This window comes from Oncorhynchus mykiss, chromosome 29 (genome assembly GCF_057628025.1).
Source record: "Oncorhynchus mykiss isolate SJ-2025 chromosome 29, ASM5762802v1, whole genome shotgun sequence".
NCBI lineage: Eukaryota > Metazoa > Chordata > Actinopteri > Salmoniformes > Salmonidae > Oncorhynchus > Oncorhynchus mykiss.
In genome coordinates, this window is record NC_143050.1 from 21,806,100 (window position 1) to 21,832,881 (window position 26,782).

General features: G+C 44.3%; 1 protein-coding gene, 2 long non-coding RNA genes and 1 pseudogene across 4 annotated transcripts; 3 read left to right on the forward strand and 1 right to left on the reverse strand.

Annotated features, from left to right (window-relative positions):
• Positions 1-1,751: 1,751 nt before the first annotated feature.
• LOC110509876 (C-C motif chemokine 19) lies at positions 1,752-3,131 on the reverse strand. The gene is made up of 4 exons (XM_021591055.3): positions 2,905-3,131; positions 2,524-2,644; positions 2,263-2,387; positions 1,752-2,100 (listed from the first exon to the last, which is right to left on the reverse strand). Exons 1-4 carry the CDS (start codon positions 2,963-2,965, stop codon positions 2,081-2,083), a joined length of 327 nt encoding a protein of 108 aa, XP_021446730.2. The 5' UTR covers positions 2,966-3,131; the 3' UTR covers positions 1,752-2,080.
• A 4,012-nt stretch (positions 3,132-7,143) lies between these two features.
• On the forward strand, positions 7,144-13,205 carry LOC110509349 (uncharacterized). Its single transcript, XR_016493140.1, has 3 exons — positions 7,144-7,527; positions 12,411-12,554; positions 12,664-13,205. It is a non-coding gene; the product is annotated as an uncharacterized LOC110509349 (long non-coding RNA).
• A 635-nt stretch (positions 13,206-13,840) lies between these two features.
• Positions 13,841-16,436, forward strand: LOC149970391 (uncharacterized). Its single transcript, XR_016493141.1, has 2 exons — positions 13,841-15,271; positions 15,434-16,436. It is a non-coding gene; the product is annotated as an uncharacterized LOC149970391 (long non-coding RNA).
• An 8,659-nt stretch (positions 16,437-25,095) lies between these two features.
• Positions 25,096-26,251, forward strand: LOC118945285 (phospholipase A2, minor isoenzyme-like; annotated as a pseudogene). The gene is made up of 3 exons (XR_016493136.1): positions 25,096-25,262; positions 25,510-25,643; positions 25,800-26,251. The product of XR_016493136.1 is annotated as a phospholipase A2, minor isoenzyme-like (transcript).
• Positions 26,252-26,782: the final 531 nt, after the last annotated feature.

The following is a 26,782-nucleotide window of genomic DNA, read 5'->3' on the forward strand; positions in this document are numbered from 1 at the left end:
CAACCAGGAAGTGCCACATTTTTTTAAACCGCCTCATGCCAATGACTCCTTATATGGCTGTGAATGAGCTACGAATGAGCTTACGTTTTCCACGTATTCCCCAAGGTGTCTACAGCATTGTGACGTCTTTTTACGCATTTCCATTGAAGCAAGTGGTCACATGGTGTCTCTCGCAGAAAATCTTGCGTAAAATACTGAATCGTCCAGAATGTCATTGTATGCTGTAGTGTTAAGATGTCCCTTCAGTGTGGGGGCCTAGCCTAGCCTCCCCTAGGGGCCTAGCCCAAACCTTGAAAAACAGCCCCAGACCATTATTCCTCCTCCACCAAACTTTACTGTTGGCACTATGCATTCGGGCAGCTAGCGTTCTCCTGGCATCCGCCTAACCCAGGTTTGTCCGCCAGACTCCCAGATGGTGAAACGTGATTCATCACTCCAGAGAACGCGTTTCCACTGTTCCAGAGTCTGTATGGTGTGAGCCTATGTGTGCTGCTCTTTTCTGTGATATAACATTACAATTAGAAGTCTACTGATAATAATTAAATCCACAGAAAATGATACATGTGAATCTCTAAGGTCATATTCAAAGTATCTCCAGCACTAAATGTTGTATTCCATTACCATTTTGCCATCCACAGCACAGGTACAAATTCCCTGTGGAGCCAAAGGGGGGAAAAAGCTTAATATTATAAAGCTCATTATTAGCTCAGCTTCATAAATCACCAACAGATGACGCACTTTCACTTTCACCTCCTCATTACTGAGGATTCTGCTCTAATCAACCAAATTGATTGGAGACAATCTGCCATTGAAGTGAACTACCCTCATCTGATGTCTGTAAAAATTACTTTCAGTGTACATCCCATTTGAGCTATTTATCATAAGTCATGAGTTAGAAAGAATAGCGGTCTTGGAAACACATGCTATGGATAGTGGACTGCAACTTGACAGGAATAGGAATACAGCCTATGTTCTGTCGCCTCCCTGGCTGAACAGACTGATTGCATTTCAACTGTCATTCTGAGGAGTCAGTCTGTCCCCACGTATAGAGGTATTTTAGACTGACAGGTCTGGGTGTGAAGCTGGGGTTTAGAGGAGTAGCCTGATGAAACTTCACCCACATCGGGCTGCTATGAATTTAGAGGTCACACTCTCATGAGCCATTAGATGGAGTTACAGGGAGACATGCAGCTGATGTCCCAGTGCTCCATTCTTCTAGCTGACATTCTGTTATCATTGGAGAGAGTTATGCTAGGCCACACCTTGGACCAGACCAAGTGCCTGCTCCTTTTCTTCGTTTGAGGAAATTAAACATAGAAGGTCCATAGAGCATAACTATGGAATGAGGTTTATAAGAATAAGGAATAACACATTTGGTTAAAGTGTAAATCTGTCTTTAAGTGTGTTAATGCATTACTTGTAAAGTGCCAAGAGAGTTGTTCATGGCAGAGAAAATATTATTGCACCGGCTCAGCCCTAAGTAAGTAGGGATGTAGGTTCATGCAGTGTTTAACACAGACTATAACTAAGAAGTTTCCCTGTACCTATCCCTTGATGATGTTAGAACCTGCTCTACTGACACCAGAGACAACTGGCTGGAGTTCATCATTGTGTTTTATGAATGGATGTGAATATCTTGGAAATTGAATTACTAACTACTCCCAATAATGTTGTACAATGTAAAAAGCATGGACAAGTCTTTAACTGGACAAAATTAATACATCATTAATACTGAGATGAAAAACACAATATTTCTTTAAAAAAACAAACACTTTATTTACATAAAATGTATCTATACAATACAAAATCCAGCTTATAGGGACTTAAAGTGACTGTGAGAAAGGTTAGAAAAGACGCAGTGTTTTTTCTGCAGTACACGAAGTACACATGAAACAGTGTTGGTCAAAAAGAAAAATGGCAACTGGGAGAATTCAATCGATTCAACAGTATCACAGTGCATCCACCCTACAATGAGAACTAACGTTCTAAAATGTCATTGACAAAATGTGTCCAACTGCTGATTATTGTTTCTTGCAGAACGTGTTCTGGAGCTCCATGTTCAGGGATCAACCACAGTCTTTCAGTGTCTACTGTTCTTGCCTGAGGAGAAATAATGCACAAGGAGAAACAGTTTAATACAGACACGGGTGGAACTTCACCGTTGATAAAAGAAAATGGGTGGTGACCATGAAAACGTTATGCTTCTATAATTTATAGAATTGATTCATGTGGATTGCATCACACTTTAAGATAGAATCCCACCATGTTTCCCTTTTCTGGCCTTTCCATTCTGCGATTTCCTCTTCAGTTGCTTGATGAGTTTGGTCACCCAGTTGTTATTGGTGGCAGGAGGAGCACACAGTCTAAGATTCTTCCTCGTGACAAACCTGTTGGCAGAAGTAACTTAGATCAGACATAGTTCCAACAATGCAGTCACACACAGCCAGAAAACATGAACTTGTGGTTACGGTGATGTGTTACATTTGGCAACGTATTGTGTGTGGAATGATTAATGTTGCTTACACAGTGGCAGGTATCCGACATCCTCCACTGACTGTCTGGATATGGAATGACTTCACCACTCTGTGGGGAAGTTTGGCATCGGTTGTTGTCAAGCAGCAGTCCATTGCTTTATCTGTGTTTGCTGCAGACACACACACACACAAACACAGGTTAGACTATCCCCTCTGTATCTTTGTGCATTCTCTCTGTGTATGGCATTCTACTAAAATTACATTTCAACATTCTCCTGAGAAGACGAAGAGCGTATTCAGTTCCACAGATAACTAGTGATCAAGACACAGCATCATGTAACCAAGACGTTATTATAGTAGTTACTATGAAAACAACTTGGAGTAAAAGTAGTTAATAACAGTAGCTCTGCAGTAGAAGAGAGGATCTCACCTGCTGCATGGCTCCAGAGGACTGATGTCAACAGAAGAAGTGCAGCCAATCGTAAGGACATTCTGTCTTAGTTGTTCTCTGTCTGTGTCTTAATATTTTAAACAAGGATCTGCAGATAAATGGGCTACTGTGGTCCAGGCACAGCTTTATATCCTCGCTGCACAACTCCTTTCACTTTCACCCCCATCAAGTCACGCACCCATTTCCCGTAAACCATGCTTCAGCTCAGCACGCCCCTCAACTCTCACCTTTAAAACAAACAAAGATAAAGTAGGCTCTGCCAGTGCTTTTCCATGGAGTTGAAGGGTACTTTCTCTGCAGTTACAACTGGCGGAAATATCTGTAAATCATTCTCACCGTCGATGGGGAGATACAGTTGAAGTCGGAAGTTTACATACACCTTGGTCAAATACATTTAAACTCAGTTTTTCACAATTCCTGACATTTAATCCAAGTAAAGATTCCCTGTTTTAGGTCAGTTAGGATCACCACTTTATTTCAATAATGTGAAATGTCAGAATAAAATTAGAGAGAATTATTTATTTCAGCTTTTATTTCTTTCATCACATTTCCAGTGGGTCAGAAGTTCACATGCACTCAATTAGTATTTGGTAGCATTACCTTGAAATTGTTTAACATGGGTCAAACTTTTCAGGTAGCCTTCCACAAGCTTCCCACAATAAGTTGAGTGAATTGTGGCCCATTCCTCCTGACAGAGCTGGTGTAACTGAGTCAGGTTTGTAGGCCTCCTTGCTTGCACACACCTTTTCAGTTCTGCACACACATTTTCTATAGGATTGAGGTCAGGGCTTTGTGATGGCCACTCCAATACCTTGACTTTGTTGTCCTTAAGCCATTTTGACACAACTTTGGAAGTGTGCTTGGGGTCATTGTTCATTTGGAAGACCCATTTGCGACCAAGCTTTAACTTCCTGACTGATGTCTTGAGATGTTGCTTCAATATACCACATACCTTTCCTCCTCATGATGCCATCTATTTTGTGAAGTGCACCAGTCCCTCCTGCAGCAAAGCACCCCCACAACATGATGCTGCCACCCCTGTGCTTCACGATTGGATGGTGTTCTTTGGCTTGCAAGCATCCCCCTTTTTCCTCCAAACATAACGATGTTCATTATGCCCAAACAGTTCTATTTTTGTTTCATCAGACCAGAGGATATTTCTCCAAAAAGTACGATCTTTGTCCCCATGTGCAGTTGCAAACCGTAGTCTGGCTTTTTATATGGCGGTTTTGGAGCAGTGGCATCTTCCTTGCTGAGCGGCCTTTCAGGATATGTTGATATAGGACTTGTTTTACTTTGGATGTAGACACTTTTGTATCGGTTTCCTCCAGCATCTTCACAAGGTCCTTTGCTGCTGTTCTGGGATTGATTTACACTTTTCGCACCAAAGTACGTTCATCTCTAGGAGACAGAACACGTCTCCTTCCTGAGCGGTATGACAGCTGCGTGGTCCCATGATGTTTATACTTGCGTACTATTGTTTGTACAGATGAACGTGGTACCTTCAGGCGTTTGGAAATTGCTCCCATGGATGAACCAGACTTGTGGAGGTCGCCAATTCTTTCTCCGAGGTCTTGGCTGATTTATTTTGATTTTCCCATGATGTCAAGCAAAGAGGCACTGAGTTTGAAGGTAGGCCTTGAAATACATCCACAGGTACACCTCCATTTGGCTCAAATAATGTCAATTAGCCTATCAGAAGCTTCTAAAGCCATGACATAATGTTCTGGGATTTTCCAATCTTTTTAAAGGCACAGTCAACTTAGTGTATGTAAACTTCTGACCCACTGGAATTGTGATACAGTGAATTATAAGTGAAATAATCTGTCTATAAACAATTGTTGGAAAAATTACTTGTGTCATGCACAAAGTAGATGTCCTAACTGACTTGCCAAAACTATAGTTTGTTAACAATAAATGTATGGAGTGGTTGAAAAAACAGCTTTAATGACTCCAACCTAAGTGTATGTCAACTTCCGACTTCAAGCGTATAATGAAATCAGTCAATTGAAATAAATAAATTAGGTGGCGCAGCCATGGCCCAACCACTTGGTACCAGGCCCACCCACTTGCGCGCCAGGCCCAGCCAATCATAAGGAGATTTTTCCCACAAAAGGGCTTTATTACAAACAGAAAGATTCCTCAGTTTCATCAGCTGTCTGGGTGGCTGCAGGGTCTCAGACGATCCCGCAGGTGAAGATGCCAGATGTCGCGGTCCTGGGCTGGCGTGGTTACACGTGGTCTGAGGTTGTTAGGCCAGTTGGACGTGCTGCCAAATTCTCTAAAATGACATATGGTAGAGAAATTAACTTTCAATTCTCTGTTAACAGCTCTGGTGGACATTCCTGCAGTCAGCATGTCAATTGCACACTCCCTCAAGACATCTGAGGCATTGTGTTTTCTGTCAGAATTGCACATTTTTGAGTTGCCTTTTGTTCTCAGCACAAGGTGCACCTGTATAATGATCATGCTATTTAATCAGCTTCCTGATATGCCACACCTTTCAGGTGAATGGATTATCTTGGCAAAGAAGCAATGCTCACTAACAGCGATAAACATATTTGTGCACAAAATGTTAAGGTTTTTGTATGGAACATTTCTGGGATATTTTATTTCAGCTCATGAAACATGAAACCAACACTTTTCATGTTGCATTTATGTTTTTGTTCAGTATATATGGGTAAACCTATTATCAGTGATGTCACCACATTCCATGTGAAGGTGTCTTGTTTAATTGTTCTGTTTTACAATGCAGCATCCCTGGTGCATCACAACCCAGCATCCCAGGGGCTCATTATGTGACACAGGAAGGAAACATACTCCCTTGTGCAAGTAATACTGGAGGGTGTGCATCTTTCTGTGTGGGAGGATGTCGATGTGTATGTGAGAGAATCTTTTCGTGTGGATGATTGTTTCAACTAAACCTGACCTATACGAGAGTGTCTATGTCTGTGCGTGGATGAGTGTGTATATATCCATTTGTGTATTATGGAGGGACACTGGACATGTAGAGAAGGAGAGGATGAAACAAGCACAGAATCATCTGCAGTCTCCCCTACAGCTCTCCTGATACCCAGACAGACGGAAGACAGGGAGACACCAGACAGTGCAGCTAGAGCCAGTCACTCAGGGTCGGACAGCTAGAGGAGAGTGCGGAGGCTGTGTGATATTTTACAGCTGCTGAGAGCTGTAGGATGTTAGAAAAACAATATCAGAAGTTTAAAAGCAACAGGATGATAAGTGACAATTCTTGTTTGTCTGACTGCCTGTCATCCTCACTCTAAAGGTGATTTAAAGGACATGTGTAAAAAACACAAGCATTAGGGACATTGTTATGTGACTATGTTTGAAATAATGTTTATCAGCATTTAGCTGGGATAGTCTAACTTAATTATCGTCCTAGAAATCTAGATCTTTCAGAGCCTGATGGCCCAGTACAGGTCGACACTACCACCTTGTGGTAAGAAAGTGACACTGCACACCCTGACAGTCACGTACGAAAGGAGGCGGGGCACTCGGGAATTACGCTAAGCGTAATTGTGAACAACATAATGTTCGAAAAATTGTTAAATAAAAGAAACAAGCAATTTAATGGTGTAAGCTAACATCAATTCTAAAGGTATGATTTTTGTTGGAGTATACTGTAATGACCTGGGTAGATGATAATTAACAAATGTCCAGACAGAGGATTTCGTTTACGAATTCCCAGTTTATTAACCAAACTCAATACAGGGTACTGTTTGGCCGTAGCCCACGCCAAGTAAACAAACCAAGGAAACTAATTTCAAACAACCGTGACCCATCTCTTGTTAAGTCTAGATGTAAAGAGAGACAACAACGGTTAAGCATGCGGTGCACCCTTCCTTCATGCCGCTCCACCAACCACAAAGATGCTCTGCACCGGAACATTCCAAGCATTCCTGTGGTTGGCAGATAGCAGGTTGACTGGTGTGTCGGACCCCGCGAACACTGGTTACTGTTAAGTACAACACAACAAACAGCATAACTCATGTCTGTGAGGGTTTCTACAATACATACTGTTCCTTCTTAGTTTATGTGCTTCTTGTCAACCAGATAACTTTATAGCCGTAGAAGGAGGCGGTAGCATCACTCACAAACATAGATATTTTTTTTGCAAAAGAACCCCTCAAATATGAAAATGGAGCCAAAGAGGCTGACGTTTTTTTTTGCTTTGTAACTTAAAAAACAACAACAATTTTGTACATAATGTTGCTGCTCTACTGTCTCTTATCAGAACTGTGATTACTCACCACGGACTGGTAGAAGCTTTTTCCTTTAAGAGTCCGACAAGAAAGAGATACTGCTCTCCCGGGAACAGGCCCAGGTCCATATCAGTTGCGTGAAGAAAAGAGGACACAGATCAGGCTGCCTTTTGAGAATCCGTAGGTGAGCGAGTAAACTTCCATTGCCATCAATTCTACTTGCTAACATGCAATCATTGGAAAATAAAATGAATGACTTACGATTATCCTACCAACGGGACATTAAGAACTGTAATATCTTATGTTTCACCGAGTCGTGGCTGAACGACGACACAGACAATATAGAGCTGGGGGGATTTTCAACGCACCGCTACACCTGGTAAGTCGAGGGGTGGGGGTGTGTGTCTTTTTGTCAATAACAGCTGGTGCGCGATGTCTAATATTAAAGAAATCTTGAGATATTGCAGAGGTAGAGTACTTTATGACAAGCTGTAGACCACACTATCTACCAAGAGTTCACATCTATATTATTCGTAGCCGTCTAACACCACAGACTGATGCTGGCACTAAGAGCGCACTCAACCAACTCTATAAGGCCATAAGCAAACAAGAAAATGCTCACCCAGAAGTGGGAAACTTAATTAGTTTTACCCCATTTTTACCAGCATGTCACATGTCCAACCAGAGGACAAAAAAACTCTAGACCACCTTTACTCAACACACAGAGATGAATACAAAGTGCTCCCCCGCCCTCCATTTGGCAAATCCGACCATAATTATCCTCCTGATTCCTGCTTACAAGCAAAAACTAAAGCAGGAAGTACCAGTGACTCGCTCAATACGGAAGTGGTCAGATGGTGCAGATGCTACACTACAGGACTGTTTTGCTAGAACAGACTGTAATATATTCTGGGATTCATCCAATGGCATTGACGAGTATACCACCTCAGTCATCGCCATCATCAATTAGTGCACCATGTGCCCACAAAGCTCATCACTAAGCTAAGGACCCTGGGACTAAACACCTCCCTTCTGCAACTGGATCCTGGACTTCCTGACGGGCCGCTTTCAGGTGATAAGGGTAGGCAACAATACGTCTGCCACGCTGATCGTCAACACTGGGTCCCCTCAGGGGTGTGTACTTAGTCCCCTTCCTGTAATCCCTGTTCACCCACGACTGCCTGGCCAAACACGACTCCAACACCATTAAGGTTGCTGATGACACAACAGTGGTAGGCCTGATCACCGACAACGATGAGACAGCCTATAGGGAGGAGGTCAGAGAACTGGCAGTGTGGTGCCAGGACAACAACCTCTCCCTCAATGTGAGCAAGACAAAGGAGCTGATAGTGAACTACAGGAAAAGGCAGGCAGAACAGTCACCCATTGACATCAACAGGGCTATAGTGGAGTGGGTTGAGAGTTCCTTGGTGTCCACATCACCAACAATCTATCATGGCTCAAACACATCAAGACAGTCGTGAAGAGGGCACGACAAATGGCAAAGCGGTACCGGAGCACCAGTCTAGGACCAAAAGGCTCATTAACAGCTTCTACCCCCAAGCCATAAAACTGCTGAACAATTCATCAAATGGCCACCGGACTATTACATTGAGTAGCTAATGCCCAAAACCCCCCATTCATTTGTTTTGTACACTGCTGCTACTCGCTCTTTATTATCTATGCATAGTCACTTCACCCCTACCGACATGTACAAATACGAGTGCAGTTTCATATATTGTTGTCATATGTTCTTTGCGCAGAATTGTGAATGTAATAATGGCCCTGTCATTGTCAGTTACAATCAAGGTAATTACCACACCTGCAGGTGTTATGCAATTGGGTAGCTTTGACAATCAAATGGGTGGGTATAAAAAGGCATGCAATTACAATGCGTAATGACACACAATGGCTGCTTTGGCACTGTTGGAAGATTTGGTGAATGGAAGAATTCAAAGAGAGCGGATTTTCAGAGACCAGCAAGATTTTCTGTCCAATGATGATGAGTGGCTTATAAGCCGGTTCCGATTACCAAGAGCTGTTCTCTTGGATCTCTGTGCTGTAGTGGGCCCAGCTTTACAGAGAATCACCTGCAGAAACCAAGCCATGCCTGTCCCACTGCAACTCCTTGGTAACCTCGTTAATAGCGTTGATGGTGTCTCTTTGCGTTTGCAGGACTGCATCTGTGAGGACACGGGCGCTGGAGGGTTGTGACGCAGGAGGTGCAGTGGAGACGCCGGGGCTGAGCACACTCAGCTCCTGCTCCGTTGCAGCACCACCTCCCCAGTGGAACACTCAGCTCCTGCTCCGTTGCAGCACCACCTCCCCAGTGGAACACTCAGCTCCTGCTCCGCTGCAGCACCACCTCCCCAGTGGAACACTCAGCTCCTGCTCTGCTGCAGCACCACCTCCCCAGTGGAACACTCAGCTCCTGCTCCGCTGCAGCACCACCTCCCCAGTGGAACACTCAGCTCCTGCTCAGCTGCAGCACCACCTCCCCAGTGGAACACTCAGCTCCTGCTCCGCTGCAGCACCACCTCCCCAGTGGAACACTCAGCTCCTGCTCCGCTGCAGCACCACCTCCCCAGTGGAACACTCAGCTCCTGCTCCGCTGCAGCACCACCTCCCCAGTGGAACACTCAGCTCCTGCTCCGCTGCAGCACCACCTCCCCAGTGGAACACTCAACTCCTGCTCCGCTGCAGCACCACCTCCCCAGTGGAACACTCAGCTCCTGCTCCGCTGCAGCACCACCTCCCCAGTGGAACACTCAGCTCCTGCTCCGCTGCAGCACCACCTCCCCAGTGGAACACTCAACTCCTGCTCCGCTGCAGCACCACCTCCCCAGTGGAACACTCAGCTCCTGCTCCGCTGCAGCACCACCTCCCCAGTGGAACACTCAGCTCCTGCTCCGCTGCAGCACCACCTCCCCAGTGGAACACTCAGCTCCTGCTCCGCTGCAGCACCACCTCCCCAGTGGAACACTCAGCTCCTGCTCCGCTGCAGCACCACCTCCCCAGTGGAACACTCAGCTCCTGCTCCGCTGCATAGAAAATGTCACCATTGTTTGTGTAAATACATGTTTAAACACAACATGAATGCATTTGGTGTACTCTTTTCAAAAGAGGGAATACTAATTACATACCTGGATCATCCGGTGCTTCTTGCATGTCCGTGTCCCCCTCCACCACCTGTCACTCCTCCACTCAGGAGGGATTCCTCTATAATACCTACAAGTTGCTCATCAAGTGTGTTGAGCTCCGGTGTCCCCCCCCCCCCCCCCCGGCACAAACACTTTCTCTGTAAGGCTATGCGCCTTTTGGCCTCCACTTTGATGTTTTTATTTCTGAGAGGGTCAGACCTTTTGAGCCAGCAGCATTCATAGCGTCCGCTACATGTTGCCAATCTAACGCCTTCTTGTAATTTGTAATTCCCACACTGTGTCCACCAAACAATATATTTTTTCTTGCTTCAACCTCACCTACAAGAACTTCCATTTCACACTGGGTGAAATTTCATTCTTTAGCCTTTCTGTCAGGATTTGCCTCATTGTCGTCATGCAGTCAGTATGAATGAATATTAATTAGGGGCGTTTCACTGACCATTTATTGGCAACCATGCAGCAACCAAAACACATTGAAATGACCTAGTCAAAGTCCAGACCTAAACCCATTTCAGATGTAGCAGTGCCTGAACCGAGCAGTTCATGTGCGACGACCCACAAATGTCTCTGAGTAAAAGCAGTTCTGCATGGAAGAAGTGGGCCAAAATTCCTCTACAGCGATGTGAGAGAATGATCAACAACTACAAGAAGGGGTTTGGTTGCAGTCATTGCAGCTAATGGTGGGGCAACCAGTTATTGAGTGTAATTACTTTTTTACTCTGGGGTATTGGGTATTTTATAACTTTTCTAATTAAATAAATGAAATACGTATGCATGTGTTATTTGTTTACTTAGGTTTCCTTTATCTAATATTAGGTTTTGTTTGAATATCTGATAACATTCAGTGTGAAAAACAGGCAAATTTAGAGAAAATCAGAAAGGGGCAAATACTTTTTCACTGCACTGTAGCTAGCTAGCTAACATTATGCATAGTCTTTGGATGTCACTCCTGCCGTCCGTCACGCACACCTGCCTTCCCTCGTCACACGCATCAGCGATATTGGACTCACATGGACTCACTCAATCACCTGTTTTTTTCCTCCCCTATATTTGTCAGTTCTCCAGCTCTGTTCCCCACTGCTGCATTGATTGTTATGTGTTTGTCACCCGTTTGCTGACTCTGTTCCTGTCTTGTTCTATGTCCGTTCCCTATTAAATGTTTGACTCCCTGTACCTGCTTCGCCTCTCCAGCGTCGTCCCGTGACAGAATGCAGCAGCCAACACACGCAGCATCAGGGAGTACTGGTGTTCCGGTTGGTGGTGACGTTGGTCCTAGGTCGCCACTGATGGAACTGGGGGTGCCTAGCCAGCTCGTCAGGCTTCCACGCCCTAGCTGGCTCGAGAGGTTTCGTTGGCTCGGAAGGCGCCCATCCCACGTCGGGCCTCAGCTGGATCGTCAGGTCTGTTTCGCCCAGCGGGTCCAGGAGATTTAATTTTTTGTTTGTTAGAGACGTCGGGGTGGATTCTGCCGCCAATGGAACCGGGGGTGCCTAAGCCAGCTCGTCGGGCTTCCAAGCCCTGGCTGGCTCGAGAGGTTTGCTTGCCTCGGTTGGCTCCATCCCACGTAATGTTCCACTAGATCATCGGGCTCCCTCGCCGCAGCTGGAGCGACAGGCGTCCTTGCCTCAGCCGGCTCGCCAGGCTCCCATGTCTTGGCCGGTTTGCCCAGGTGGGGCGCCGGGTGGCACTCGAGGGCACCAGGCTGCCCTGCATCATGCACTCCTGCCATCATCAATTACGCACACCTGCCTTCCCTTGTCACATGCATCAGCGATATTGGATTCATCTGGACTCACTCAATCACCTGTTTTTTTCCTCCCCTATATTTGTCAGTTCTCCAGCTCTGTTCCCCACTGCTGCATTGATTGTTATGTGTTTGTTACCCATGTGCTGAAGCTGTTCCTGTCTAGTTCTATGTCCGTTCCCTATTAAATGTTTCACTCCTTGTACCTGCTTCGCCTTTCCAGCGTCGTTCCTGTGACACTTCCCGTCTCCCATACAGAGAGCCTCACCTCTCCCTCTTCCCATTTCACATATAGAGAGACTCATCTCTCCCTCTTCCTGTCTCACACACATCTCTCCATCTTCCCTGGTCTCCTAGGCTCCCTTAGAGAAAGAGGAGTACCTTGCATGGCGTCAGAACCTGGAGGATGATAAAGGGCACACTCTGGACCGCCCCACTGTTTTCCGCTGGACTGGACCTGGAAAGGAGGTCTCTCTGTCTGGAGATTCCCCTAACCAGGAGGTGGGTTAGCAGCCCTGGGAAGGGCATCATACTCATAACATTATTGTTGACCTGCCTATGGTGCAATTTGTGAGTGTGTATATGCACTTATAATGATGCTCCCCTTCAGGCAGATCCACAATCGCCACAAAGTTTTTGTGACTGAAAGATAGAACACACTGACAGTAAGAATAAGTTCTATGTGGACGGAACATGGACTCATGACCCAGCTGAGGTGAGCAGTGTGTTTTGGGACCAGAACCACCTATGTTTTACATGTTGTAATGGCTCTGATGGAGAACCGATGTTTACTTAGTCATCCCTATATGGATGAAAAATAGCTAACAGATTTGAAGTTTGAGTCCACTGTAGATTGCTGGTTTTGTGGTCCCCCAGCCTGTTGTAACCAACCAGCTAGGCACAGTCAACAACGTCATCCAAGTGAAGAAGACTGACTTTGAGGTGTTTGATGCAGTTATGATGGACTCACAGAAGTGCTCTTCTACACTGCTCAAAAAAATAAAGGGAACTCTTAAACAACACAATGTAACTCCCAAGTCAATCACACTACTGTGAATTCAAACTGTCCACTTAGGAAGCAACACTGATTGACAATAAATGTCACATGCTGTTGTGCAAATGGAATAGACAACAGGTTGAAATTATAGGCAATTAGCAAGACACCCCCAATAAAGGAGTGGTTCTGCCGGTGGTGGCCACAGACCACTTCTCAGTTCCTATGCTTCCTGGCTGATGTTTTGGTCACTTTTGAATGCTGGCGGTGTTTTCACTCTAGTGGTAGCATGAGACGGAGTCTACAACCCACATAAGTGGATCAGGTAGTGCAGCTCATCCAGGATGGGACATCATAGCGAGCTGTGGCAAGAAGGTTTGCTGTGTCTGTCAGCGTAGTGTCCAGAGCATGGAGGCGCTACCAGGAGACAGGCCAGTACATCAGGAGACATGGAGGAGGCCGTAGGAGGGCAACAACCCAGCAGCAGGACCGCTACCTCTGCCTTTGTGCAAGGAGGAGCAGGAGGAGCACTGCCAGAGCCCTGCAAAATTACCTCCAGCAGGCCACAAATGTGCATGTGTCTGCTCAAACGGTCAGAAACAGACTCCATGAGGGTGGTATGAGGGCCCGACATCCACAGGTGGGGGTTGTGCTTACAGCCCAACACCATGCAGGACGTTTGGCATTTGCCAGAGAACACCAAGATTGGCAAATTCGCCACTGGCGCCCTGTGCTCTTCACAGATGAAAGCAGGTTCACACTGAGCACATGTGACAGACGTGCCAGAGTCTGGAGACGCTGTGGAGAACGTTCTGCTGCCTGCAACATCCTCCAGCATGACCGGTTTGGCGGTGGGTCAGTCATGGTGTGGGGTGGCATTTCTTTGGGGGGCCGCGCAGCCCTCCATGTGCTCGCCAGAGGTAGCCTGACTGCCATTAGGTACTGAGATGAGATCCTCAGACCCCTTGTGAGACCATATGCTGGTGCCCTGGGTGCCCTGGGTTCCTCCTAATGCAAGACAATAATAGACCTCATGTGGCTGAAGTGTGTCAGCAGTTCCTGCAAGAGGAAAGCATTGATGCTATGGACTGGCCCGCCCGTTCCCCAGACCTGAATCCAATTGAGCACATCTGGGACATCGTGTCTCTCTCCATCCACCAACGCCACGTTGCACCACAGACTGTCCAGGAGTTGGCGGATGCTTTAGTCCAGGTCTGGGAGGAGATCCCTCAGGAGACCATCCGCCACCTCATCAGGAGCATGCCCAGGTGTTGTAGGGAGGTCATACAGGCACGTGGAGGCCACACACACTACTGAGCCTAATTTTGACATTACATCAAAGTTGGATCAGCCTGTAGTGTGGTTTTCCACTTTAATTTTGAGTGTGACTCCAAATCCAGACCTCCATGGGTTGATACATTTGATTTCCATTGATAGTTTTTGTGTGATTTTGTTGTCAGCACATTCAACTATGTAAAGAAAAAAGTATTTAATAAGAATATTTCATTCATTCAGATCTAGGATGTGTTATTTTAGTGTTCCCTTTATTTTTTTGAGCAGTGTATGTCAGGTCAGTGTCCACAACCTGTTTACCCATGCATAACACCAGAGCCATGTATTAAGAAAGTTGGGCCGTTGACCTTTCTGCATTAATGATGCATCTTTAACATTCTATGGCAGCCACGTTACCACCCCATTCATATTTCATGCTATGTAACTGAATGTCTAGAATTAGAACAACATTCTAAAAGTTGGCCCAACTCTCTAAATACAGACTCTGCATAACACTAATGAGTGTAACCAAGTTATGCTACTGTATTGGAAAATGTCTCCATGATGCTAAAAAGTTAGATGGTAACTGGTAATAGCAAAATATTAACAAGACAAATATTGATGTTCAATCTCGCATTGTATTTACCATCTGTTTGTGAGTTAGACCTGTCCAGCTCCCCTCCTGGACCGTGTCTGCCCATTCTGCCACCTCACCTGCTACAGGTCATCCTAAACAAGCACACAGGAATCTCTGAGTACAAGATGACAACAACTGAATCCAAACCCTCATAGGAATATCAATGATGAAGACATGACAGAGCGGTTCATGTCATTGACAGTAATGTGTATGCACTGGAGTAAGCTGTTTGCTTTCCCTCATCAGTGTGACCCTGCATTGCTTCCAGAACCCAACCATGTCATGCTCAATCACCTCTACTCCCTGTCCATTAAGGTAAGACCAGAGAGAGATCAGAAAGATTAAATCAAAGACATGAAGCATAATTAGATTGATTGAAAGTGTGCAAGATGGAACAGAATGAATCAGAATGAGAGGTAAAGGGAAATGTCATGTATGTGCTAATGGAGTTTTATATTTCTCTCTCTCTCCTCTCAGGATGGTGTGATGGTGCTTAGTGCAACTTATCGCTACAAGAAGAAGTATGTCACCACCCTGATGTATAAGCCTGTCTGGGCCAGAGTCCTGTGGCTGTATAAGCCTGTCTGGCCAGTGGCCTGTGGCTGTATAAGCCTGTCTGACCAGTGGCCTGTGGCTGTATAAGCCTGTCTGGCCAGAGGCCTGTGGCTGTATAAGCCTGTCTGACCAGTGGCCTGTGGCTGTATAAGCCTGTCTGACCAGTGGCCTGTGGCTGTATAAGCCTGTCTGGCCAGAGGCCTGTGGCTGTATAAGCCTGTCTGACCAGTGGCCTGTGGCTGTATAAGCCTGTCTGGCCAGTGGCCTGTGGCTGTATAAGCCTGTCTGGCCAGTGGTCTGTGGCTGTATAAGCCTGTCTGACCAGAGGCCTGTGGCTATATAAGCCTGTCTGACCAGAGGCCTGCGGCTGTCTACGTCCATCTGACCAGAGGCCTGTGGCTTCTCAGCCTCTGCCTTCCCACCACAGACACCACTGCTTCACACAGCACAGCCTACACCGTTGTACCTGTATATACAGTACCAGTAAAAAGTTTGGACACACCAACTCATTTAAGAGGTTTTCTTTATTTTTACTATATTCTACATTTTAGATTAATAGTGATGACATTAAAACTATGAAATAAAACATATGGAATCATTTAGTAACCAAAAAAGTGTCAAAAAATAAAAATATGTTTTATATTTGAGATTTTTTTAAATAATTTGCAGCAATTTGAACATGAAGGCTTAATTCATGCAATCTTCTCTGAACAGTTGAGTGGTGGAGTGGTGTCTGTTACATGAACTATGTGATGCATTTATTTTGGCTGCAATTTCTGAGGCTGGTAACTCTAATGAACTTATCCTCTGCAGCAGAGGTGACTCAGGGTCTTATTTTCCTGTGGCGGTCCTCATGAGAGCCATTTTCATCATAGCGCTTGATGGGTTTTTGCACAGCACTTGAATAAACTTTCAAAGTTCTTGACATTTTGTGGATTGACTGACCTTCATGTCTTAAATGAATGATGGACTGTCATTTCTCTTTGCTTATTTGAGCTGTTCTTGCCATAATATGGACTTGGTCTTTTACCAAATAGGGCTATCTTCTGTATACCACCCCTACCTTGTCACAACGCAACTGATTGGCTCAAACCCACTAAGAAAGAAAGGAATTCCACAAATTAACTTTTAATGGGCACACCAAGCTGGTTGAGAGAATGCCAAGAGTGTGCAAAGCTGTCATCAAGGCAAAAGGTGGCTACTTTGAATATTCTCAAACAAAAAACTTTTTTGGTTACTACATGATTCCATATATGTTATTTCATAGTTTCGATGTCTTCACTATTATTCGATAATGTAGAAAATAGTCAAAATAAAGAAAAACCCTTGAATGAGTAGGTGTGTCCAAACTTTTGACTGGTACTGTATCTCAGTTCAGAATGATTTCTATTTCCCAAATCTTCCTCAATCTGCCTTTCCTCTTGTTTGATGATTGCTGTCTGTTTGATGAATGACTCAAATGTAAAATGTTATAGACATAGAGGAGCACTAGCTTTGCATAGGAAGGATAGAGGAGTTTTGTGGGGTGGTGGGGAATTCTGACTGATAATACATAAGGGTTGTGTTGTGGCCTGTAGAGATCCTCCTTTTGCCTGATGACATGAAGTCCCATCATCAGACAACCAGGAAGTTGTAGAACATGGTGTTCTACTACATATAGTGTTGGATCAAGGATGGAAGCCCCAGTGTTGCTGTACAGTAATGATAATCATGGATTTTTTTCCACCTTTCATTGTTACTTGCCATTTGGACAGTTTGCCAGTCTTTTTATGTTATCATTATGCTTCACCGGCTATATCAGTTTGCGTATCAGTGCAAATGTTTTATTTAAATAATTGTAAGTTAAGTAGATGAACAGGATTATCTTCCATTAGATAGTGCTGTGTATATTTTCTAAATTACTACAGTATGTGGTCAAAACAGCTCCCCTACATGTGAAACCAAGGGATGAACTCAGAGGGGTGGCAGACTAGTAGAGTTGGGAGATGGTGGCAGCAGGTAAACTAGCGGTTGAGCATTGGGCTAGTAACCAAAAAGTTGCTGGTTTGAATCCCCAGGCTGACTAGGTGAAAAATCTTTGTCTATTCACCCCCCTTGGCGTTTCTCCTATTTTGTAGCATTACAACCTGTAATTTAAATTATGTTTTTTATTTGTATTTCATGCAATGGACATACACAAAATAGTCAAAATTGGTGAAGTGAAATGAAAAAAATTACTTGTTTAATTTTTTTAAATTTTTTTATGTAAAACTGAAAAAGAGGTGTGTGCATATGTATTCACCCCCTTTGCTATGAAACCCCTAAATAAGAGCTGATGCAACCAATTACCTTCAGAAGTCAAATAATTAGTTACACTAAGTCCACCTGTGTGCAATCTAAGTGTCACATGATCTGTCACATGATCTCAGAATATATACACCTGTTCTGAAAGGCCCAGAGTCTGCACCACCACTAAGCAAGGGACACCACCAAGCAAGCGGCACCACCAAGCAAGCGGCACTATGAAGACCAAGCAGCTCTCCAAACAGGTCAGGGACAAAGTTGTGGAGAAGTACAGATCAAGGTTGGGTTATAAAAAAATATCTGAAACTTTGAACATCCCACGAAGCACCATTAAATCCATTATTAAAAAATGGAAAGAATATGGCACCACAATAAACCTACCAAGAGAGGGACCAGGCAACCAAAACTCACAGACCAGGCAAGGAGGGCATTAATCAGAGAGGCAACAAAGAGACAAAGATAACCCTGAAGTAGCTGCAAAGCTCCACAGCAGAGATTGGAGTGTCGGTCCATTGGACCACTTTAAGACCTACCCTCCACAGAGCTGGGCTATACGGAAGAGTGGCCAGAAAAAAAGCCATTGCTTAAAGAACAAAATAAGCAAACATATTTGGTGTTCGCAAAAAAGCATGTGGTAGACTCCCAAAACATATGGAAGAATGTACTCTGGTCAGATGAGACAAAAATGTAGCCTTTTGGCCATCAAGGAAAACGCTATGTCTGGCGCAAACCCAACACTTCTCATCACCCCAAGAACCACATCCAGTGAAGCATAGTGGTGGCAGCATCCTGCTGTGGGGATGTTTTTCATTGGCAGGGACTGGGAAACTGGTCAGAATTTAAGGAATGATGGATTGCAAAAGACAGGGAAATTCTTGAGGGAAACCTGTTTCAGTCTTCCAGAGATTTGAGACTGGGACGGAGGTACACCTTCCAGCAGGACAATGACCCTAAGCATCCTGCTAAAGCAACACTCCAGTGGTTTAAGGGGAAACATGTAAATGTCTTGGAATGGCCTAATCAAAGCCCAGACCCCAGTCCAATTGAGAATCTGTGGCTAGATGTGCCAAGATTATAGACACATACCCCAAGAGACTTGCAGCTGTAATTTCTGCAACAGGTATTGACTTTGGTGAGGGGGGGTGGGGTGGGGTGAATAGTTATGCACGCTCAAGTTTGCTGTTTTTTTTGTCTTCTTTATTTCACAATAAAAAATATTTTGCATCCTCAAAGTGGTAGGCATGTTGTATAAATCAAATAATTAAAACATTTACTTCCAGGTTGTAAGGCAACAAAATAGGAAAAATGCCAAGGGGGTAAATACTTTTGCAAGCCACTGTGTGTATGAAACACAGGCTTCCAGGGAGGGCAATTTTGGGGCTTCACCGTGTTTCATCAAAATGTACAGCTGTGTATCGTCCGCATAGCAGTGAACGTTAACCTTATGTTTCCAAATGACATCACCAGGAGGTAAATTATGAAGTGAAAACAATAGCGGTCCTAAAACGGAACCTTGAGGAATACCGAAACTTACAGTTGATTTGTCAGAGAACAAACCATCCACAGAGACAAACTGATATCTTTCCGACAGACAAGATCTAAACGAGGCCAGAACTTGTCTGTGCAGACCAATTTGGGTTTCCAATCTCTACAAAAGAATGTCATGAACGATGGTGTCAAAAGCAGCACTAAGGTCTAGGAGCACGAGGACAGATGCAGAGCTTTGGTCTGATGCCATTAAAAGGTAATTTACCACCTTCACAAGTGCAGTGACAGTGCTATGATTGGGTCTAAAACCAGACTGAAGTGTTTCGTACACATTGTTTATCTTCAGGAAGGCAGTGCAACATCTTTTTCAAAACAATGTGAGAGGAATGGGAGATTTGATATAGGCCGATAGTTTTTTATATTTTCTGGATCAAGGTTTGGCTTTGTCAAGAGAGGCTTTATTACTGCCACTTTTAGTGAGTTTGGTACACATCCGGTGGATAGGGAGCCATTTATTATGTTCAAAATAGGAGGGTCAAGCACAGGAAGCAGCTCTTTCAGCAGTTAAGTTTTAATAGGGTCCAATATGGATCCATCCACCAATAATAGGGTCCACCCACCATTCACCTTTTATGGTAACAAAAAAGCCCTCATTTGGTGTATGATTTGGAGATGTTGGAACTGGGCGAGTGAAAAAGTTTAGGAACCCCTGCTGTAGACGTGCGCCGAATACAACCGGTGTAGACCTTACAGTGAAATGCTTATTTACAGGCCCTAACCAACGGTGCAATTTTTAAGTAAAAAAAAGGTATTAGGTGAACCATAGATAAGTAAAGAAATAAAAAACAACGGTAAAAAGACTGTGAAAAATAACACGAGCAAGGCTATATACAGTAGCGAAGGCTATAACATTAGCGAGACTATGTACAGGGCTAATTGAGGTAGTATGTACTGTACATGTAGGTATGGTTAAAGTGACTATGCATATATGATAAACAGAGAGTAGCAGTAGCGTTAAAGAGGGGTTGGCGTGTGGTGGGTGGCAGGACACAATGCAGATAGTCCGGGTAGCCAATGTGCGGGGGCACCGTTTAGCCGGGGTAATTGAGGTAGCATGTACATGTAGGTATGGTTAAAATGACTATGCATATATGATAAACAGAGAGTAGCAGCAGCATAAAAGAGGGGTTAGGTGGGGACAATACAAATAGTCTGGGTAGCCATTTGATTACCTGTTCAGGAGTCTTATGGCTTGGGGGTTAAAGCTGTGGAGAAGCCTTTTGGTCCTAGACTTGGCACTCTGGTACTGCTTGCCATGAGGTAGTAGAGAGAACAGTCTATGACTGGGGTGGTGGGGTCTTTGACAATTTTTAGGGCCTTCCTCTGACACCGTCTGCTGTAGAGGTCCTGGATGGCAGGCAGCCTAACCCCCATGATGTACTGGGCCGTACGCACCACCCTCTGTAGTGCCTTGTAGTCGGAGGCCAAGAAGTTTCCGTACCAGGCAGTGATGCAAAGAGTCAGGATGCTCTCAATGTTGCAGCTGTAGAACCTTTTGAGGATCTGAGGACCCATGCCAAATCTTTTTAGTCTCCTGAGGGAGAATAGGCTTTGTCGTGTGCTCTTCACGACTGTCTTGGTGTGTTTGGACCATTCTAGTTTGTTGGTGATGTGGACTTGAAGTTCTCAACATGCTCCACTACAGCCCCGTCAATGAGAATGGGGGCGTGCTCTGCCCTCCTTTTCCTGCAGTCCACAATCATCTCCTTAGTCTTGGTTATGTTGAGGGATAGGTTGTTATTCTGGCACCACCCGGCCAGGTCTCTGATCTCCTCCTATAGGCTTTTTCGTCATTGTCGGTGATCAGACCACTTTTGTGTCGTCTGCAAACTTCATGATGGTGTTGGAGTCGTGCCTGGCCACGCAGTCGTGGGTGAACAGGGAGTACAGGAGGGGACTGAGCACGCACCCCTGAGGAGCTCCAGTGTTGAGGATCAGCGTGGCAGATGTGTTGCTACCTACCCACACCACCTGGGGGCGGACCGTCAGGAAGTCCAGGATCCAGTTGCAGATGAGGTGTTTAGTCCCAGGATCCTTAGCTTAGTGATGAGTTTTGAGGGTATTACGGTGTTGAATGCTGAGCTGTAGTCAATGACCAGCATTCTCACATAAGTGTTCCTTTTGTCCAGGTGGGAAAGGGCAGTGTGGAGTGCAATAGAGATTGCATCATCTGTGGATCTGTTTAGGCGGTATGCAAATTGGAGAAGGTCTAGGATTTCTGGGATAATGGTGTTTATGTGAACCATTACCATTCTTTCAAAGCACTTTATGGCTATGGACGTGAGTGCTACGGGTCTGAGGTAATTTAGGTATGTTGCCTTAGTGTTCTTGGGCACAGGGACTATAGTGGTCTGCTTGAAACATGTTGGTATTACAGACTCAATCAGGGACATGTTGAAAATGTCAGTGAAGACACCTGCCAGTTGGTCAGCACATGCCCGGAGCACACGTCCTGGTAATCTGTCTGACCAGTCTCAACGTCAACAGTGAAGAGGCGACTCCGGGATGCTGGCCTTCTAGGCAGAGTTTGTCTGTCCAGTGTGTATTCTTTTTCCCATCTTAATCTCTTCTTTTCATTGGCCAGTCTGAGATATGGCTTTTTCTTTGCAACTCTGCCTAGAAGGCCAGCATCGCAGAGTCGCCTCTTCACTGTTGACATTAAGACTGGTGTTTTGCGGGTACTATTTAATGCCAGTTGAGGACCTGTGATGTGTCTGTTTCTCAAACTAGACACTCTAATGTACTTGTCCTCTTGCTCAGTTGTGCACCGGGGCCTCCCACTCCTCTTTCTATTCTGGATAGAGCCCGTTTGCACTGTTCTGTGAAGGGAGTAGTACACAGCGTTGTACGAGGTCTTCAGTTTCTTGGCCATGTCTCGCATGGACTTGCCTTCACTTCTCAGAACAAGAATATACTGATGAGTTTTAGAAGAAAGTTCTTTGTTTCTGGCCATTTTGAGCCTGTAATCAAACCCACAAATGCTGATGCTCCAGATACTCAACTAGTCTAAATGCCAGTTTTATTGCTTCTTTAATGAGAACAACAGTTTTCAGCTGTGCTAACATAATTGCAAAAGGGTTTTCTCATGATCAACGTGCCATTGGAACACAGCAGTGACGGTTGCTGACAATGGGCCTCTATACACCTATGTAGATATTCCATTGAAAATCAGCCGTTTCCAGCTACAATAGTCATTTACAAGATTAACAATGCCTACGCTGTATTTCTGATCAATTTGATGTCATTTTAATGGACGACATTTTTTGATTTTCTTTTTAAAACTAGGACATTTCAAAGTGACCCCAAACTTTTGAACAGTAGTGTACATTCAGTTGGACAACTGACTAGGTATCATCCTTTCCCTTTCCCAATGTGTTCTCCAATCTCATAAAACATATTAGAAAAAAGCACTGTGCCGTTATCCTCGCAATAACTATTGAAAGGTATTGAAAACAGGTGTGCCAATTACTTTTACCCCTATCTTTTTGAGAATATTTTTTTTTTCATTTAAGAAGAAATTAGTATTTTCAATGTCGGCCTACAAGTCAGTTTGTGAAACTTCTGCCCTGCTTCATCATCTGGAAGTTGAACGGACAAATCTGGGTTTGACGGGTACCAGGAGAACCCTACCTGCCCCAATGCATAGTCCCAACTGTAAAGTTTGGTGGAGGAGGAATAATGGTCTGTGGCTGTTTTCAACCTTGTGGCAACAGTTTAGGGAATGCCCTTTCCTGTTTCAGCATGACAAAGCCCCAGAGCACAAGCGAGATCTGTGAGCCAAGTCTAATCACCCAACATCAGTGCCCGACCTCACTAATGCTCTTGTGGCTGAGTGGAAACAAGTCCCTGCAGCAATGTTCCAACTTCTAGTGGAAAGTCTTCCCACAAGAGTGGAGGCTGTTATAGCAGAAAAGGGGGGACCAATTCCATATTAATGATTTATGAATGAGATGTTCGACAAGCAGGTGTTCACATACTTTTGGTCATGTAGTGTTTTTATAGTGTTTTTGCCAATAATTTTGGACCTGGCTATATACACAATTCTGTGGCCTTAATAAAATGTATGGTTTTCCATGTGCTGAGCATCGTGCACACATACATGGACGCATATACAGTATTTGCTATTGTCACTATACTGTATACACAACTACATGGAATATCATAAACACTGCACATATTCTGGGAATGCCTACTGCATAATGTGCTCCAAGAAAGTCATATTTGTGCTCTAATCTGTCTCAATCTCAACACAATTTCAGAATGCACATTTTCCTATGAGTAGTCATAACAGACATTAATGACATAAGATAATTACATGTAATGGAACACCAACTTTCTTTAATGTACACGAAATCCAATACACTCGAGCACCAGAACGTGGGACTTTCCATGTGCTCCCATGTATTCTGTACCTGCGCAGCATGCACAGATATGGGAGACCCCAGATTTGTCTAGGAAAGACCCTCAAGGTCGCTGAGTTACAGGTAATATAAATAGACTTCAATGCAGAGGTTTAGGTCCATAAATTCCCTTGTCGTTGGCTGGCAACATGAACTTGCTCCAAGCACTATTCCTTGTTGCTTTGGGCCTCTCTGTTGGCGAGTCGCAGTTTTATACAATCTAATTATAAATCGGGCAAATTTACCTGCAATAGTTTCAATTGCATTTTGTCATGGATAGGTCTCCATCATCATACTCGTTAGCATAATCCAATATTCGTGAATATGAAAAGGGATAAATTGTTAACAGATTTGTACATATCTTTACATACACAGATTTGACTAATATTATGCTGACTTTACACGGAATCTAGGTAAACGGCAAACAGGATGTCATTGTTTTCAATGACAAAATGGAGGTGAATACTGTCAGCCGCTACGGTATACAGGATTTGCCGGCAGATTTAGAATATTAAATTTTTTGCCGTATCGTTGTTTTCTTGCAGATTTTGATTTGTACTGGTTGTTTACTGAAATCACCACAGCAACCCATATTGTCGTTTATAACAAACTACAGCCTATCATTTCAAATGGGAACAAATAGTCATAGTGGGCAGAACAAGCAAGGTGGGCAGAGCAATGCACGAGCTAGCGAGATCCTATTGGCGCGTTCTAGCATGCATTTGCATATTTCCGTTAGGGAACGCCTACTCTGAAGTGCGAGTGTGCAATAACACGATTCACATTGGCATTCCTCTAAACAATGACATTTTTAAAACTTTGACAAGGGTAAAGTCTACAAAACTTAGTCCACTCTGTTCATAAAAGTTTTTAGTTTTGGGAACAGAAAACTATATTGTGATCAAATGGTTCGTCAATGAGAAAATATGCAGAATGTCTGCCAAAATCTAGCTTCTCCCACTGCCAGCCACTGGGCTTCCTCTCACTACCATATTTAGTAGTGAGTGGAAACGCCAAGTACTTGCTTCACATTTGTACATCCGGTGAAATATCTGTGCTGTCGTGCTGGCTTGCGTTCTTATCCCACAATGCTGACTGGTATGACGGTTTTTGTGTCCCTCGTCTAAACCCAGGATTAGCGTACTCATCTGATCTGGCTCAGTCTTTATAATAATCTTTAACAATCACATACCATCTTTACTTATTTTCCCAGTAATGTTTTAAGTGTCTTGTATTCTATGTATGCCATTTATGTATTTAAGTGTATTTATTTTCTTGCAATTTCTTTTTTTATTAGCCTGTGAAAATGCTGTATTTCTTCAGTTTTATGTGAGCAAGAATCAATAAACTCAAACTTTTCTCACAGCCCAGACAACTAACCTTAATTACAGGACCCTGTGGCAGTTCAGAAACATGATCCTCTGCACTATGCCTAATAGCTGGCCCATCCTTGACTATGCGGACTACGGCTGCTACTGTGGCAAGGGAGGCTCTGGTACCCCTGTGGACGAACTGGACAGGTCAGGGGTTAAGGGTCAAGGGACAAGGGCTATATGTCAATAGAGCTAAAATCACTACAGTCTACACACTATCCCAACCACCAATGAATCTATGTTGACTTGACATCAATTCATGTTTTGCTTGAAAGTTTGGGTTATTTGTTGCTTATTGCTGCCTCCAAAGTTCTGGCCAAAGTTTTGCCAGTGTGTGTGTGTGTAAGTATGAGTTTGTCTCAGAGTTGGTGTGTTATATGGTGTCATCCTACAGGTGCTGTGAGGTCCATGACCTGTGCTACTCTGATGCCATGTAGCATGATGAATGTTGGCCCATCATTGACAACCCTTACACTGAATCCTATGCCTACGACTGTGACGAGAACCTCAGAAAGGTCACTTGCAAGAGTGAGTAGCTCCAATGAGTCCCCTCCCCTCACTTCATACACCACAATGATTAGCTTTATACTACATTACATACAGTGCTGCCCACAGTACACTTTACCTTGCTCTTTCCATTTTATTCTCTTATTCTCCTTATCGTTCTTTCTCTCACAACCTCAGGCAACAATGACGCCTGTGAGATGTTCATCTGCGAGTGTGACAGGAAGGCTGCGAACTGTTTCGCCAGGAGCCCCTGGAACCCTGAGCACGAGCACCTTCCCAGTAGCAGTTGCCAGTAAGGTCCTCAGAGGAACCTGCTTTTTCTGTATAGACCCAGAATCACCACACAACATCGTTCAGATAGTTCCTTCAGTGCAATGTATGACTTGTTGAATTGCTTTCCCCTGCTAAAACCACCTCATATTTTCAAGCCTTTTGAGTTGAATCTATCTGGTTGTCACCTGTTGGTGTTCACTGTTTGTTGTTTCCTATATCTGGTTGTGACCAACATGTCAGTCACTCTATGAATCACATCCAGTTTTACTCAGGGATTTATTTTTCTTTTAGACGGTGTGGAAGATAAACTGAGTAACAGATGAAACTGAATAAACAGATTGAGAAACTCACAACAATGTCACTGAATCCCTCTCTATTTAGATAACTGGTCACTCTATAGTAAAGAAAGAGGGAGGCAAGGAGATTATAATTCAAAAAGGGCCCAAATATTGTTCTCTACATCAGGGTTTTCCAAACTCGGTCCTGGGGCCCGACCTGGGTGCACATTTAGTTTTTTTCCCTTGCACTACACACTTGATTCAAATAATCAAATCTTGATGATAAGTTGGTTATTTGAATCAGCTGTGTAATGCTGGGGCATCAACTAAAACGTGCATCAAGGGGGTCTCCAGGACCGAGTTTGTGAAACCTTGCTCTACAGGGCAACATTCAGCCCAAACTACCAGTGGAGTGAACCAATGTCTTCATATTTTCTACTAGTGACAAGTCCTGCACTTTGAGAGGAATAGGCATAAAATCTTTGTACACCTGCCAGACCAGTTCTCTGATCATCTGCTCAGGCCATCCCAGATGCCCTGCAGCCATCTCAGGTGTACTGCTGTTCAGAACTCACAGACAAAAGAGCCGTTCCCTCTCTTCCCCCTGTT

What these genes read in the sequence shown, in the direction of transcription:
- LOC110509876 (XM_021591055.3), bottom strand. Translation starts at nt 2,965, where the DNA reads ATGTCCTTACGATTGGCTGCACTTCTTCTGTTGACATCAGTCCTCTGG. An exon ending in TGTCGGATACCTGCCACTGT is followed by an intron (nt 2,388 to 2,523) that starts GTAAGCAACATT and finishes TTCTGCCAACAG; the next exon opens with GTTTGTCACGAGGAAGAATC. An exon ending in GGCCAGAAAAGGGAAACATG is followed by an intron (nt 2,101 to 2,262) that starts GTGGGATTCTAT and finishes ATTTCTCCTCAG; the next exon opens with GCAAGAACAGTAGACACTGA.